At 32.3% G+C, this 15,832-nt stretch overlaps 1 protein-coding gene across 4 annotated transcripts in view; it reads right to left on the bottom strand.

Annotated features, from left to right (window-relative positions):
- The window catches only part of LOC106459328 (gem-associated protein 5-like), a 128,687-nt gene that overhangs the window by 30,365 nt on the left and 82,490 nt on the right, over window positions 1-15,832 (bottom strand). For all 4 annotated transcript variants that reach the window (XM_022385804.1, XM_022385805.1, XM_022385803.1 and 1 more), the window contains 4 exons: window positions 14,148-14,237; window positions 11,647-11,922; window positions 9,693-9,830; window positions 1,018-1,165 (listed from right to left, as the gene is read on the bottom strand). In XM_022385804.1, the coding sequence (XP_022241512.1) occupies window positions 1,018-1,165; window positions 9,693-9,830; window positions 11,647-11,922; window positions 14,148-14,237 (652 nt within the window). The remainder of the gene's footprint in view (window positions 1-1,017; window positions 1,166-9,692; window positions 9,831-11,646; window positions 11,923-14,147; window positions 14,238-15,832) is intronic.

Consider the following 15,832-nt stretch of genomic DNA (forward strand, 5'->3'; position numbering starts at 1 on the left):
AAAATTTTAGCTAATAATCCATATTTTAATAGTATACAAGTTTTAAGTTCTTAATTCTATAAGCAATATAAAAATCCTGAAAATCCCCTGTAGGACACATGTGACACATTTTCTCTAGGTATCTTCTCTATTTTATCCACCACCCCTCCAGTAACTATGAAATTAAACGTAAATTACTCACTATAAAATCGTCATTGTTCAGACAAACCATAATTTTTATAACCTTCAATTTTATTTTGTTACAGAGCTATCAAATAGAAAATCAGACCCCTCTTCCCACACCGACCTGTCACATCCTCTCTTTCAGGATTTGTTAATAGTTCTTTCTTACATCTAATTCTATATTATCTATAACCAATAGAAAGCCAAGGTTTTCATCTATCAAATGACGTATTATATTATGTTGTGTTCTGAACAAATAATCATCAATTTCACTTGTAGTACAGGTTTTGTTCCCACAAGACTAGCTTGGATGAATTTGTAATGGCTCTTGTCGCATAGTTAGAAAGCCAGAAAAATTGAGATTGTTAGAGAAAATTGTCTGCTTTTTGCATGTTACTATTCTATGTTTTTTGGTGCATTATTTAATTAATTAAAAATTATTTAATGCACTACTACCATTAATATAAAAAAAGTAGGGTTAAGTGTCATTGATAGTCAACAGCAAAGAAAAAGAATACTCGGATAAGTACTTTATTTCTTGTTTATTTTTTATTATGAGAGTAACTAAAATGTAAAAACAGATATCTCTTTAGGTTAGTTAAGGTTAGATTAGGCAAAATAAATAATAATATAATACAAATATTTCAGGAGGCATGCACACAGGAAGCTCAGAATAGCTAGTGGGTAAGGTAATTTGATAACGTGAGTTGAACAATAACTCGCATTCTTGGCAAAAAATTGTCCTTTTTGATACACATTTATCCTCGTTTGTGATGTACTCGTATGAACTGCATATCACGACTGTAGAGAAAAAAACACACTTAAAAATTTATAACTGCTTTGAAAGTGAAGTACCTGAACAAATTATGATCCTTCAAAACATCAATAGCTTCATAGACCTTATGACAAGCCAACAAATAGAGAGAGGCACGATGATACTTTTGATTTTCAGCTAACTGTTGAGCATACTTTTCACACATCTCAAGCCATAAGGTCCGAGATCCTACAAAATATTGATGTAATTAGTTTAATGAAGTTTCATATAGAAGAAAATTTTCTGTATTATTAAAATATTTTCAAATACACAAAAAATGTTTTTCTAAAATGTGGAAAAGGTCATCATGAAACTGTACATCCAGTGGAGATACACAAGTTCATATACGCAACAATAAATATATATATCTCCTATTCTATACTCTGGCACCATCTACTACTTGTTAACTGGAAAACAACCACTAAAACTCTGAATGAAAAACTGTGCTCACCACATCAAAGCTGGCCAAAAGGTTTGGCCATGACTACATGTGTGTGTGTATTGAGTTCACAGAACATCACGACCATTTGAGAATTAAACAATTGACAATTAGAAAACTGAAAAGAATCAAGGAAATTAATGTGGTTTCCTTTGTTTGTGTCTTCTCTTACTTTTTATGCAGGAGTATCATGTAAATAATAACACATGTAAATCTGAAATACATTCTAAACAGCACAAGCATCACTCAGTGATTAGAAAATAACATACAGAGAGACCAATCAGCGACAACAGAACCACAAATAGAGATTATTTGGGATGACGACACCTCAAGTAATAAGATTGATTACTGAAAACAGCATGCAAGTGTTCAGTAAAAACACCACCACACAAAATACAATTGATAATTGATGATAGTATCCAACAGTTATCAGTAAAAATATTACCACACATATATTACAACTTATCACTGATAACAGTATTCAAGTGTTCAGTAAAAACACCACCACACAAAATACAACTGATTATTAATGACAATATCCAACAGTTATCAGTTTACTTTCATTTATCTCTACGTGGAAATCCCTACTTTATTGTTTCCCTTCTTTTCATCTCCATTGTGACAGTATCCAACAGTTACCAGTAAATATATTACCACATATAATATGACTTATCACTGATGACAGTAAAACACCACCACACATAATATGACTGATCAATGATGACAGTATCCAAAAATGTTTATTAAAACACCACACAAAATACAACCAATCACTGATGACAGTATCCGACAGTTATAAGGAAAAATATTGCCACGTATGACTTATCACTGATACAGCATGCAATTGTTCAGTGTAAACACCACCACACATAATACAACTGACAGATGATGATAGTATCCAAAAATGTTTATTAAACCACCATTACACAAAATACAACTGATTACTGATGACAGCATCCAATAATGATAATACAATTATACACTGATGACAGCATCAAATAGTATTCAGCAAAAACATCACTATACATGAGTGATAAATGATGACAGCAACCAATACTGTTCAGTCGAAACACTGCCACACATATGACTAATCACTAATGTCAGCATCCAATAGTGTTCAGCAAAAACAACACACTATGACTGGTCACTGGCAACTACATCTATAATATTCAGCAAAAACACTACCACAAATAGTAATACTAATAACTGATGAAAGCATCCAATAGTTTTCAGCAAAAAACAACGACAGTATTCAATAGAAACAAGATACACAATAACTGATCATTTACGTCAGCATCCAAGTGTTCAATAAGAACACCACCACATATAAGGCTGATTACTGATGACAGCATACAATAGTGTTGAGTAAAAGGACTACCACATATAATACCACCGATAATTGACGATTGCATCCAGTAGCACGCATTAAAACATCACCACATATAATACAACTGATCACTGATGACAGCATTTATGTGTTCAGTAAAAAACATGCGTCCTTTCATTCTATCATGTTCATAATCCAGAACAGAAAAATCAGAAGCCTTTATCCTATCAAACCTCCCTGATAATCATATAAACTTGAATAAGATCATCTACTACCCTTTATTTTCTCAAGAGAAATTAAGTTATGAGATCTTGCCTATCCCCATTAGATATCCAAGAATCTGTATTTTTATGGGTGTGCGTGTGTGCTCTCTTCTGTGATTCTTAGTACTATCTTAGAATGCATGTTTCAGCTTTGATAAAACTTAGAACTGCCATTTTACACATAAAAGACTTATGGGAAAGAGGAGGAGTTGGTCACTACAGGAAAACTGCAATCCCAAATCATGGTATGGTCTAGGAGAAGTTCCCTTTTGGACTTAGGTCTTACTCTGTTCACAGGACTGTGTTCAGAGTCTAAATCATGTTCATGAAGGAGAACTTTAAACTGGAAGTTCCCAAACTACAGGTTTAGTTATGTTCATGAACTTCAGGCAGGAAACATGAATGACTTAGGGTCATTATGATGATATACATTCTGGAATACCCAAGACAAAGTGGGAACATCTTTATATGCAAAGAAGATATTGGAACTGTTTTACAAACAGCAGAAAGTATAAGTGCCCAAAAGAGCAGTCATGAACCTTCCTGAGATAAAACCATTATGATTCAATTATATGCTCAGAATCACCCAGAACAGAATGATATTGCATCTGCTTCAACAACATATTCTGTGAACTGAGAACAGGAACCACATGTTGTAGGGTATGTTCATGTCTCTGGAATAAAAAAAAGCCAGATCAGTACAAAATTTTTAATCACCAGCAAAGGAATGGATCATTTTGACTGTTAAACAGAAGTAGCTGCTGAATAATGATTCCTGTTTACACATAGAAGTTACTGTTAACCTAAGAAAGAGAAATAAAAGAATGCATCCGAAAGATATTTCAAAGACAAGGAGAAGTAAACACTGCAAACAAAATTTTTCAAACAAGTATTATTATTCTTTTCTCGAAGCAAATACAACAAATGTTATATTCTGTTTTTACATTTCTATCACTTTTAATGATGCATTACATTGTATTGCTGTATTGCATACATTTTCATTAATTGTTTAACTTGAAAAAGTCAGTGATTTTTGCTTGGTTTGCAGTTTCTTTAATTTGGAATTCTATCATGCACCAAAAATGTATATTCCCCTTGCTGTGTATATTTCAGGGATAGGAATCTTGTCAAATACAGATATTCTTGCCCAATTGCCACAACTTTAACTTACATACTCAGTCTTGAAACTTGTGGTTTGTGCAAACTTGACTTATGGATATTCCCTTTATATACTTCTTATTTGACTATGAACACATTCTTTATGAAAATACACAATTATGTGGCCATTTCACAGAAAAGTTTGGACTCAATTATGGCAAATTTAGTGGTCATTGGCTGGGTAAAAGGGCTGAGTGGTCATGAGAAGCAAAATATGTACAAAAAATGATTTGGGGGATTAAAACTGGCCATTAGTGGAGGTGAGACTGTACCAGTGATGGCATGGAGTAGGACAGGCAGTAGAGTGACTGATGCCAAGTCTGGACTTGATTAAGCATTTGGATACAAAACAGCACAGTATATATATATATATATATTCATAAAGTGGTTTTTATTTCACTATAAATTGAAAATATAGCAAGAAAAAAAAAAATGTTAAAAAGTATTTAATGGTTACCACACTTTATGTTTGAAGTGTGTATTAAATGGTGACATTTAGAAGTTATTAATTTTAATGCAAAAACAGATATATTAATATATTGCCACTGAGGGACTCTCACGTGCCCAAATACACATAACAACATTAATTTTTCAAATGCCTTGCCCAATTTTCCCTTTCAAACTAAAAATGTCTTTAAAATGCCACAGTGATATCCATTATAGCAGTAGCAACTTCCAACTATAAAGTTAGTGATGAGTCTACTAGTAGATAAATTTCACAAGTCAGGCTTGAGGAGTTAAGGAAATAATTTAAAAGAGCTGGATTTAGTTTGGGTACTACATGCAATGCAGCAAGGTAGATGCACATACATTTTGGCACTTATATGAACAATAAGAGAACAGAATGATGTGCTACACTACTGCTATAAGCCACAGAGCTGTGGTTCTTGATCTGTGAAAAAACTAGTGGTTCCAAAATTCTTAGCCGGATATATCTGAGATTTTGCATAATGTAAGGATTGGATACTACCAGGAAAAACTTCAGCAGGAAACAGTAGTTACTTTGAAGAAAATAGCCCTGGAAATAGTTGGTCCTCTCCCAGAGATTTATAGAGAGAATCAGTATTTGTTAGTTGTCATAAAAGACTTCACCAAGTAAGCCAAAACTAACTCATGGGTTGATATATTAGTTCAGTTTGTTGGTAATGTGTGTTCTGAGCAATGTATAGATAAGTCTATTATATGATGGAAGAGATGTTACATCAAAATACTAAAGAAACAAAATAGTAAAGGAAACTAGGTATAGCTTTGACACATGCCTATCCTACAAAGTTAACCCACTTCTGGCTGACCTGGTTCCTGTCCTGTGATAGCTCAATCCACCAAACTACAAGCTGCAGCGGTTATGTGGTGTGTGAGGAAACCTTAATGACAAGCTAAAGGTGTATGTCACTTAAAAACTTATCTGCTAATTTGGCCACAAATTTGAGGCTGAGACGGTTAATAAATCAGAGTACAACCACTGTGTTTCTCAATCTCAACAGTTAATTACAAGGAAAATGAAGATAATACGTATCTGTCTGTCTAAGAGGAGTCAGGTATGGAAAAGCCAGTGAAAGAATGGCTTGAACTCCTTGCTAGTCAGCCAAGATACAGGTGTCTAATTCCTGATTATTATAGCAGGGATTGGCTGCTTAGCCAACAATCAGGATGGTCAAATAAGGATTATCAGTAGAACGCTTACATGACATTCTACATAGTCACTTGATTATAGTACATATTATCAAGAGTGTTGTGAACCTTACCTTACTAGCAGTGTTGGATGTCACAGTGATGTCTAGCTGTGATTTATTTAATAAGCAGTAGTGGCATTTCTGTGGTGTAGATGTATTACTTACTGGACGGGCACAGCTAGGACAGGTAATGTAATGCTCAAACATTAAGAGCTGGAGTAACTAATGCATCTTTAAGCTGATAAGACTTTCTGATCCTTTTTTCTCACCATCAAGGTGTAATCTTGTGGTGAATATTGACAAATGTTTACATAAGAAACCATATGAACATATTTGTATGTGTGCAATTGCAAAATTAACCCTATATATATAAGGGCAGGTCAAAGTGCACATGCTACAACCTTTTTTTGTTTTTTATAGTTACATTAAATCGATTATTTAAAATAAATAAAAATTCAGTAAAATACTAACAATAACCCTACCAAAAATTAGGGTTAACTTTTATCAAGACTGAATGCAAAAAAGAACAAGACTCACAAGTAAGTACTAAATTCCTTGTGTTTCATGTATATTTTTTTTTATTCATTGTTATATAAGTAACTAAAATGTAAAAATTAGAAACTTATTACTTTAGACAGGAAAACTTATGTTAGGAAAAACATTACATATAATAAAATACTCAATAGCACGAGCACATTTCTTGAGCAAGGCATGCAGAAATTTGGCAGATCATGCTGGTATCTAGATACTTTGCCATACTCTAAGTGAAAGTAAAGCAAAAATCGACATGAACATGATATTTGAAATATATTAGCTTTGGCTGGAAGAATAAATATTGTAGTTGTCTGTGACATAATGCAGTCATTCTAGAAAGAATTAAAAAGTGTAATTTATTTCACTTTTTTGTTATGTGGTAATTATAAGGTCATTGAAATTAACTGGTGCTAGTGTTAGGGTAACAAAAATAACATAACAGATAAAATATAGTTTTACTGAAAAAAAAATTGATATTCATTCAAGATGATCTAGAGGTTATGCAAATGAAATCCTTAAGATGAAAAATATATTTTTATTCAAAACAAGAAAATCACCTTGTATTGGGGACTGACTTAGTAAAGGCTTCATAAATCTACAACAAATGTTTTGTAAAAATATTTAATAAAAAAATATGATTTTTGTGTACAACAGACTTATAAAGTTTACTAAATCCAAGCAATATTTCATGGAAATACACTTAGTAAATTCAGTTATAATATGTATACTTTCATGATTACCTTTTGGTTACAAGATTGGTTACTTTGACCCAGCCGATATATAGAGGGTAGAGTATTGTTTACACACAAGATCATACTTTCCTATATAAGGGATCTGTACCCAACTTCCAGATGCACACTGAAAAGACTATGCCCTTAATAAGTAACAGAGAGGAATCAGATTTTGTTACATAGTATCAGAAAAGTCCTTGTTTCATTAGATCTTCCATGTTTAATTTCCCTGTATGTATGTTGACCCATAAATATGGTGAAAAATCATATAGGAAAAGTCCTTGTTTCATTAGATTTTCTGTTTGTTTTCCCTATATGTCAACCATACTAGTTTGATTGACCTATAGATGATGGAACAATATGGTGATAGTTCAACTTCTGGTGTTTAGGACAGTAAATAAGCTTTCCTCTTAATTATTGTACTAAACTTTCTTAGTCTGACTGCATACTGTATCATACAGCATGGAAAAGTAAAAATAACCTTACATTACATTAAGGGAAGACACAGTTTTACATGATGTTTTCATTAAAGCTAGTGAAGAATATGTTCAATTTGGCAGAAAAGAAATATTCTTAAGAAAGTCAAACTTATATACTGCACACAAAAAAGCATTGTGCACCAAATATTTTGATTGGTATGATGTAGTAAAAATTTGGAGATTAGTGGAATATCATTACTGAATAATCACTGGGCTCAATAATGAATTATATTAAACTAATCAATTATTTTTGAATACTTGGAATAATCAAAATTAGTGAAAATTGGGAATAATAATTTTGATTAGTTAATTATTTTCATGAGTCTTGAAGCTAATTGATTAAGCTAAAGCAACCCTGAATTAATCAAAAATAAAAATGAAAAATTATAATAGCTGTATTTTTTATAACTTGGACAGTTGAATTAATTGAAAACAGTAATACTCATAAACACTAATTTAAATTGATTATTTTTGTGACATTAACTGATGTAATAAAAGCTCATAACTAGCTGATTTTATTGGTTACTCTAATTAATTGCCAAGCTCTAGTTGTATTAAACTCAACTGTTTGAGCTGTAATATTTCATAAGCTTACAGTTTTGTACATTTGTTTAACATTTACTTTCTTTGCAAATTGATATTTGAAATTTAGTCTGTGATATTACGTTTGAGGTATTGCTTTTATCTCCTTCAAGGTGTTGTAAGCTTGTATCAAATACTACATTTTATGGAGGTATAATGCTCATCTAATAGATTCTCATACTCAGAAGATGATGGCTGGTGTCTGAAAAAATGCCCACCTGATTTCAGTTATTTGTGTAGGGACACCACACAAACAATTTCTACCCCTCTCCTTACCATACTACAGCTGGACTCTGTTTTCACAACTAGACATTTGTAGAAAACTTGTTTATAACTTGTGAAGTTGTCATGACAGGACAATGGCCCAGCAGAAAGTGATATATGTTGTTCATAGGTGTTTAGTGATATTTTCTCTGGCAATAATTCATGAGTATGTTTGTAAAAATAACACTTGACTGAAAATATTGTTTTAACTCCTGATACCTAAAATCTTCTCACAGAATAGGTTTTGTTTGTAACTATCTAGTTCAGTTACTACTTCCAACCCTTTACTACTAACTGAACTTATGACCCATGAGAAACAAAATTCACCAAATATTTCAAATCCTGTATTTAGCCACACAAGTCAAAATTCTTAAATCTTCTCGCTTTTCTGCCAAGTCTATACTGACCACTATGTTGGATGCAACCTCTTAAAGAGATGACAAGAGAAATCATAATATGTGGCTAAGTTCCCTGTCAAAGGGTGTTCTAAAGTTGCCAAAATGATATCTTTACCATATCCAGTTTCTTTCGTTAATTCAGTCACGTCAGAATACAGATGAACTCTATAACACATTTTCTAACAAATCTTATGTTTGAAACATTACTACACTTTATGTATCAAAGATCAGTGTACCTGAGAGTGACAAAGGCATATAAGAACATGGCATATATATATATATAAAGAACATGAGGTCTTGTATGATTCTAGCTATAAGTCAGCATATTACTGATAGAACATTAGAAAATTTGGATCAGAATAATTCTCCTACTAAGAGGGAAAGATTTTTGCCTTAAATTGTTTTTAAACATTTTTTTAATGTTTATCACTATTACAAAGAAAGATGTTTTTCTGTCAAATTACTAAATACATTTGAAAACTGACACTGTGAAATTAACTAACTCTATTATCAAGAATATAAACATACAGTTATGATTATTTGAATATCTAATACATCACAGCTAGTTGTAGGATATCACACACTAGGATTCATAGTTGTATAAAATGTGGCACAAAAGTGAACATCTTTTTCACTTCTAAGTGACTTCAAGAGGTGAAAAATTCATTTTATAGAAAATAAAAGCCAAACAATTTTTTCTTAAAAGCACATCAGCAGCAGCCTTGAAAATCTTAAAAATATATTAATAATAATAAATATAAAAATAACCTTATCAAACTGAGAAAAAAAAAGAATACATTAATGTTCCACAATGATTAAGAGCAAATAAAACCCTTAGAAAAATAAACATATTTTATTTGTCACTCACCTAATGGTGCTAAAGCTACAAGCCAATCACTCAGCTGTCTTTTCTCTGCAGCTTCTCTTAAAGCAGGACCAACATTTCCTATCCACAATTCCTGTTGTAAAGCCAGATCAAGATTTCCATTTTCTCTATGTTTCACACCTACAAAGCAGCAAGCAAACAGAGAGGTTACTTATGAAGATAATTTATGTGTCTTAAGAAACAAGCTTAAACTCAGAGAATGAAAATGAACAAAAATCTTGTATCTTAGTATATTTACATACAAAGTAATTCAGAAGTTCATTGACAGGCAAATAATTCTGACACAGAAGATATAGGAAAATTATTGTTAGTAGTATGAAAAGAGGTATAGCGGGTCTATCCTGAGGGCATTGAAGACAATTTTCAAGGTCACGTCCTTAAAAACTTATTTATGCATCCTACACCCTTAATGTTAATGGCAAAGGTGTAGACAATAAGGAACCTACAATTACTCCACAAAAACAACAGATATAGACATAAATTCACCACTTCTATGGAACTGTGCCAAACAAAATTGAAATACCACAACAACAAAAATAGTTATAGGCATAAATACAAAGGAGGTAAACATCCTAACAGTATAAACAAATGATACAAAACAATCAATAGCTGTCTTCAATGTGCTAACAAAATGTAACAAATGCCAGTATGATGGCTTTGTTATCATAATTGATTGCTGTTGTTGGTCTGTATACAAGCCTGTAGCACACAGTCATCGACACACATTTCCTATCATTGGATGTGGAGGATGATGTTAATCTGGGAACCATTCAGTATACTACTTGGAAGCAGCCTGGGGGGTTCTAGTGAAACTCCATACACTATGATCATGTTAAAACGTTTTTCAACTGAACGTTGTACCATTATATGGGAGCAGCTGCAGTAGAATGGTTGTACTACCTTACAAGGAAGGCTTTCATTTTGATATTTTTTAACCTTTTAAATTATCCAAAAATGCAATAGCCTGCTTATGAAAATTTGATTTTACACCTTAAACCTAAGGTTGTGTAATATGATTTAACATTAAAGGACAACAAAGAAACATTTGGCCGTCCTAACCTCTAAGTTAAATTAAACACTAAAAACCTCAAAGCCAGCCCTTATCATTCAAATATTTATGAAGTTTTTCCTTAAACTTCTTTAAATTAATTGCATCTATCTACTACATCTGAAAGCAACATATTCCAAAGACCAACCACCCTGTTAGAAAAATAAAGCTTACTTATTTAAAGATGATTTCTACCCTACCAAAATTTGTGTCCCCTAGTCTTACCACTTTTACCTTTAAATAAAAATAAAAAGGTGATGCATAAACACTATCAATTCCTTTAACAAATGGATTTTAACCTATCTTCATACAACAATCTTTCCATTCCAGGTGTCATCTTAGTAGCTCTCCTCTGAACCCTTTCCAACACTTCAGTGTCCTTTCTAAGGTAAGGATGCATGGCTCCTTTGCTATAGTTCTATTTCAATCTTCTTCAGCACAATTTCACATATGGAAGGGGTGTATTTATGCCTATAACTATTGTTGTGTAATGATTTTAAGTTATATCTGGTTTAAACTAGTTCATTTGGTACTGTCTACACTTTTGCACATTACATATTTGGTATATGATGCATATTAATAAAAGTTTCCAAGAACACAATCTTGAAATTCACCTTAACTGACCACAATGTTATTGTCACATGGTAGGACCCACAACATCTCATTCCATACCATTGATAATTATTTTTCCCTATACCACCCAAGTTCTGAAATATTTGCCCATTATTGAACTTCCAAATTACCTGGTATAACAAAATAAACTAATTTCTTAAGTAAAATAACCTCCATACAAGCAGTATGTCAATGTTGTTTTCCTACTGTCTTCTTACATTAAACAGGTTGACTTTAAAAAATTATATGTATGTATATGTATATATATATATATACCTTCAGTGATTAACAGGTCAAGCATTGCATGCCTGTCTGTAAAAAACCCTAAATGAGTAAACTTGTCTTGTTCTTGAGGTTTTGAAGGTTCTACATCAGATGATAAAGAACTACTTAAACAAGTTTCTTTTGCTGGATATAAATGATCCACCAGGTGGAGGCAGTCGGCACAGCTGAAGTGTTTTCCTCTGTTCTCCAAAGCAGCTGATACAGGAAAATGTGATTTATGAACTGGCTTCTTCTTCTTTCTTTCCATGGACTTTACTGACTTTTCCTCTATTGTTAGACAAGAAATTTTTAGCAAGTTTTTTTAAATATTTGTTTAATACTTCAAAAGTGCAATAGAGTATCAAAGCAGAACAAAACATTGTTACTTCAACAGTGATATTGAATTATTTGACATTAAAACAGAATAAACTATTGTTACTTTAAGAATGAATATATATATTTTATACCACCAAAGTAAAATAGTATATTAATTTTATATGATGACTTTTTGTAGATATCATTAAAAAATTTTCAACAGGAATTATAAAGGGAAGGAATAATAAACCAAAAAATAGAAATCAGTTGTAAAAGCTTGTTTAGCAAAACTACCATTAAAATTATAATAAATAATTAAAAACAATGTTTACTATTTACACAATTAAAACTTTATTGAAGCCATATGGCTTCCACTTTAAAACAACACTCTACAAGTTCTAGTTTCAACATGATCTACGTGATCCACAACATGCTTGACACAAAACACATTTCCTTCTTAAAAATACCCTGAGTAAAGCAGTAGTTTCCAAACAGGTTAGTATTCAAGTATCTTTACCCATTTATTATCATAAAATTCCTTTTCAACTTTCAGGTAGAACATCTTTTAATCCCTTGCAAACAAAATCAAAAACAACTCACACCTACAGCATTTTACATTCATTGTACTGCAGAACAACTCAATCTGGTTTTGATTCAAATGGCAATGTCCTCTCTGGAAGCTAAGTCCTTTTGTAGTCTTCAGGGAAGTATGTACACCAGCTTTGTCACCAGTATGAGGTGAGTAGCTGCACAGCTACATGCTGAAATACCTAAATTCCTGTGAGATATGCAATGGGCAGCAAATAGCAGTGTTGTCAAGCAGATTTGGATCATTATGAAAGTCATATCACCACCAATGAAATTCTGAATGGAAAAAATGAGCTCTCTTCTCATGATCTGACAGATGGGTACAGTCTGTTACATAGTCCTTCAAATTCTGAGATATTTTACCTTTGGTTTCATATCCTGACCATCATCAAAGCAGCAAAAATACTCTGTCCAGATAACTGAGGAGCCTATACTTCATATGGAAATGAAACAAAGTTTAAGTGTACAATGTAGTTCCTGATGTGTTGATATGCAAGTTGAAAAGTAGATTCAACAAGGAAGCAAAGGAAATATTAACAACCTTTGAGTGCTTTGTCCCAAGAAACATCATACATTGATCATCTGCTGAATAACATCTCATAGTGGCAATACAAAGATAATGAACTTTTTAAATTTTTACTTGTATGATGTTGATAGTCTTGAACAAGCCACAACAGAGTTTTGTAATTTGTTTGCTTCCAAACAATTGGAAATTTGAAGATGGTGGCTGGTTCTCACGAGATCATGAAGATGTGCTTATTTTCCTCACACAGCATAACATTGTGATGGAAAATACTTCTGTTCTTCTCAAAATTACGTTAACTCTGCCTGTTACATCTGAGCACAATGAACATGCATTTAGTTGTTCAAAGAGAAAGAAAAAACATAACTGTGATCAACTATGAAGAAAGAACACTTCACCAATCTCGTGTATTTGAATCAACAAAAATATGGCTTCAAGTCAGTACACGCTAATCAATGCAAGAAATAATATCTGATAATGACTACTTCTATTCTCTGCTGAAAAATGCCAAGTAAATCTGTGCAAAATATGGCATTGAGCCAAAATTTGAAAAGAAAGTGTAGTCACCAAACTATAAATTTTCCTGGACACTAAATCCAGAATTCTACTAAGAAACTAAATGACTAATGATTATGTACTGTATGGTTGTGAAATATAACTATTTGTTATTATACAATGACTCCCTTTTTTGCCTCTGCCTGGATTTGCTCCATAAACAAGCACATAATACACTGGGATAGGGGACCTCACTCTAAACTAACCTTTCACACACACACACAAAAAAAAAGCTATCTATACCATTAATTAAAATGCTTCTTCTTTACCCAAACCTGGATCACTAGCCTAAATCTACCAGTATTAGAGGGCTTCTGCTTTACCCAAATCTGGCTAACTAAAGCTTCAGTATTGGATTGCTGTTGCTTTAAAAAAATTTGGCTAAATTTCCCAGTCCCTAACACATGGTATTTAAGAGTGCTGTACAGATATACTCAGTTATTCAGCACAGAGACAAATAAGATAGAGCAAAAAGAGAATAAAACCTTTATACTGAACACAACCTTCAGAGTGGAGAAGCTATAATACTCACTAGAAACATCTGCTTGCTTCTTCAAACTTTGACAAAGTTCCATAGAAGTATCAGAATCCGAGTCTACAGCAAGTTTTGGTGTAGCATGCACTACAAAATTATATATCAGAATTAAAGTCACACAGTAGAACAATACACATTAGGTACATGAGATACTATAAAAAAACGCACTAAGTTACACTAGTAACAATAAAACAAAAGAATGTGTTATAGATGTGCTGTGAAAAATACTAAGTCACAGCAACTATAGTAATACAATACAGAACTTCTAAGGTGTAAGCTGATGAATTCTAAAAGAAGTGGGAACCAATGAATTATAAAGAAAATCAGAGAGAAAGAAGTGTAGATGAATGAAAACATAAATTGAGAAAAAACAAAGGAGTGGAAAGCAATGAAAACGCAAGGTTGGGCAAAAGAAAGAATGGAGAGTAATGAAAATATAAAAATGAGCAGAAAGAAAGGTGTGGAGAGCAACAAAAAATATAACAATAAGCAGAAATAAAGAAATGAAGAGCAATGAAAGCATAAGGTGAATATAAACAAAAGAGTGGACAGCAATACAAATTTCAAGATGAGCATGGAGAAAGAAGTTGTAACAATGAAAATGTAAAGGTGAGAACAAAGAAAACACAAAAATGAAAGAAAAGAAAGCAGTGAAGAGGAATGAAAAATACAAAATTGAGCAAAGAAAAGTAGAGGAGAACAAACAAAATATAAGTATCAGCAAAAAAGAAAGGAGAGAAGAGCAATAAAAGTACAAGAATGAGCTGAAAGAAAGAGGTGGAGAGTAAGAAAAAATTTAAAGATAAGCAAAATTAGAAGAGTGAAGGGCAATGAAAATTAAACCAAGTAGAAAGAATGGAATGAAGAGCAATGAAAAATGTAGATATCAGCCAAAACAAAGGTTTTTTAATGATTTGTTTGGAATTTTGCGCAAAGCTAAATGAGAGCTATCTGTGATAGCCATCCTTAACTTAGCAGTGAAAGACTAGAGGGAAGGCAGCTAGTCATCACTACCCATTGCCTACTCTTTTACCAATGAATAACGGGATTGACCCTCACATTATAATGCACCCATGGTTGAAATGGTGAGCATGTTTGGTGGGACAGGGATTCAAACCCACAGGTTGTGAGTTGAGCACCTAAAACAAGAGAGTAGAGACCAATTACAATAAAAAAGATGAAAAGGTTACACAGAAGAGTAAGAATAACATAAATTGAGCAGAAAGAAAGGAATGGAAGCAATTAAAATATAAAGATTGATAACTATTCTATGAACATTGTAAACATTCATTTAGCAGGAAAAACAGCTAAAAATTTTCTGCTTCTAGAAATATATTCTTAATTGCTGTTCCTTAATCCAAGAAAGTAACTAATTATTCCTTACCTTTATCCCAAGTTTCTTGAAATCAGTAAATATTTTTACTAAATATCTTATTAAATTAAGAAAATGTTTCTCAGTATACAATTTCCTAGAAAGTATTTCACAAATAAAGAAAACTTTTCTCAATGACAGGTACAGAATATTCCTTATTTGGCTCATCTCCCAACAATAATTTAAGTGATTCAAGTTTTTATAGTTTTATGAAATAGATTTTTAGTAGTGAATAAGTATAAGTGTTTAAATTAGAGAAGAAGTGGTCTTTTTGAAACAGTTTTACATGTTTAATTCTATATAAAAGGGG

Source organism: Limulus polyphemus, unplaced genomic scaffold, assembly GCF_000517525.1.
Source record: "Limulus polyphemus unplaced genomic scaffold, Limulus_polyphemus-2.1.2 Scaffold593, whole genome shotgun sequence".
Taxonomy (NCBI): Eukaryota; Metazoa; Arthropoda; class Merostomata; order Xiphosura; family Limulidae; genus Limulus; species Limulus polyphemus.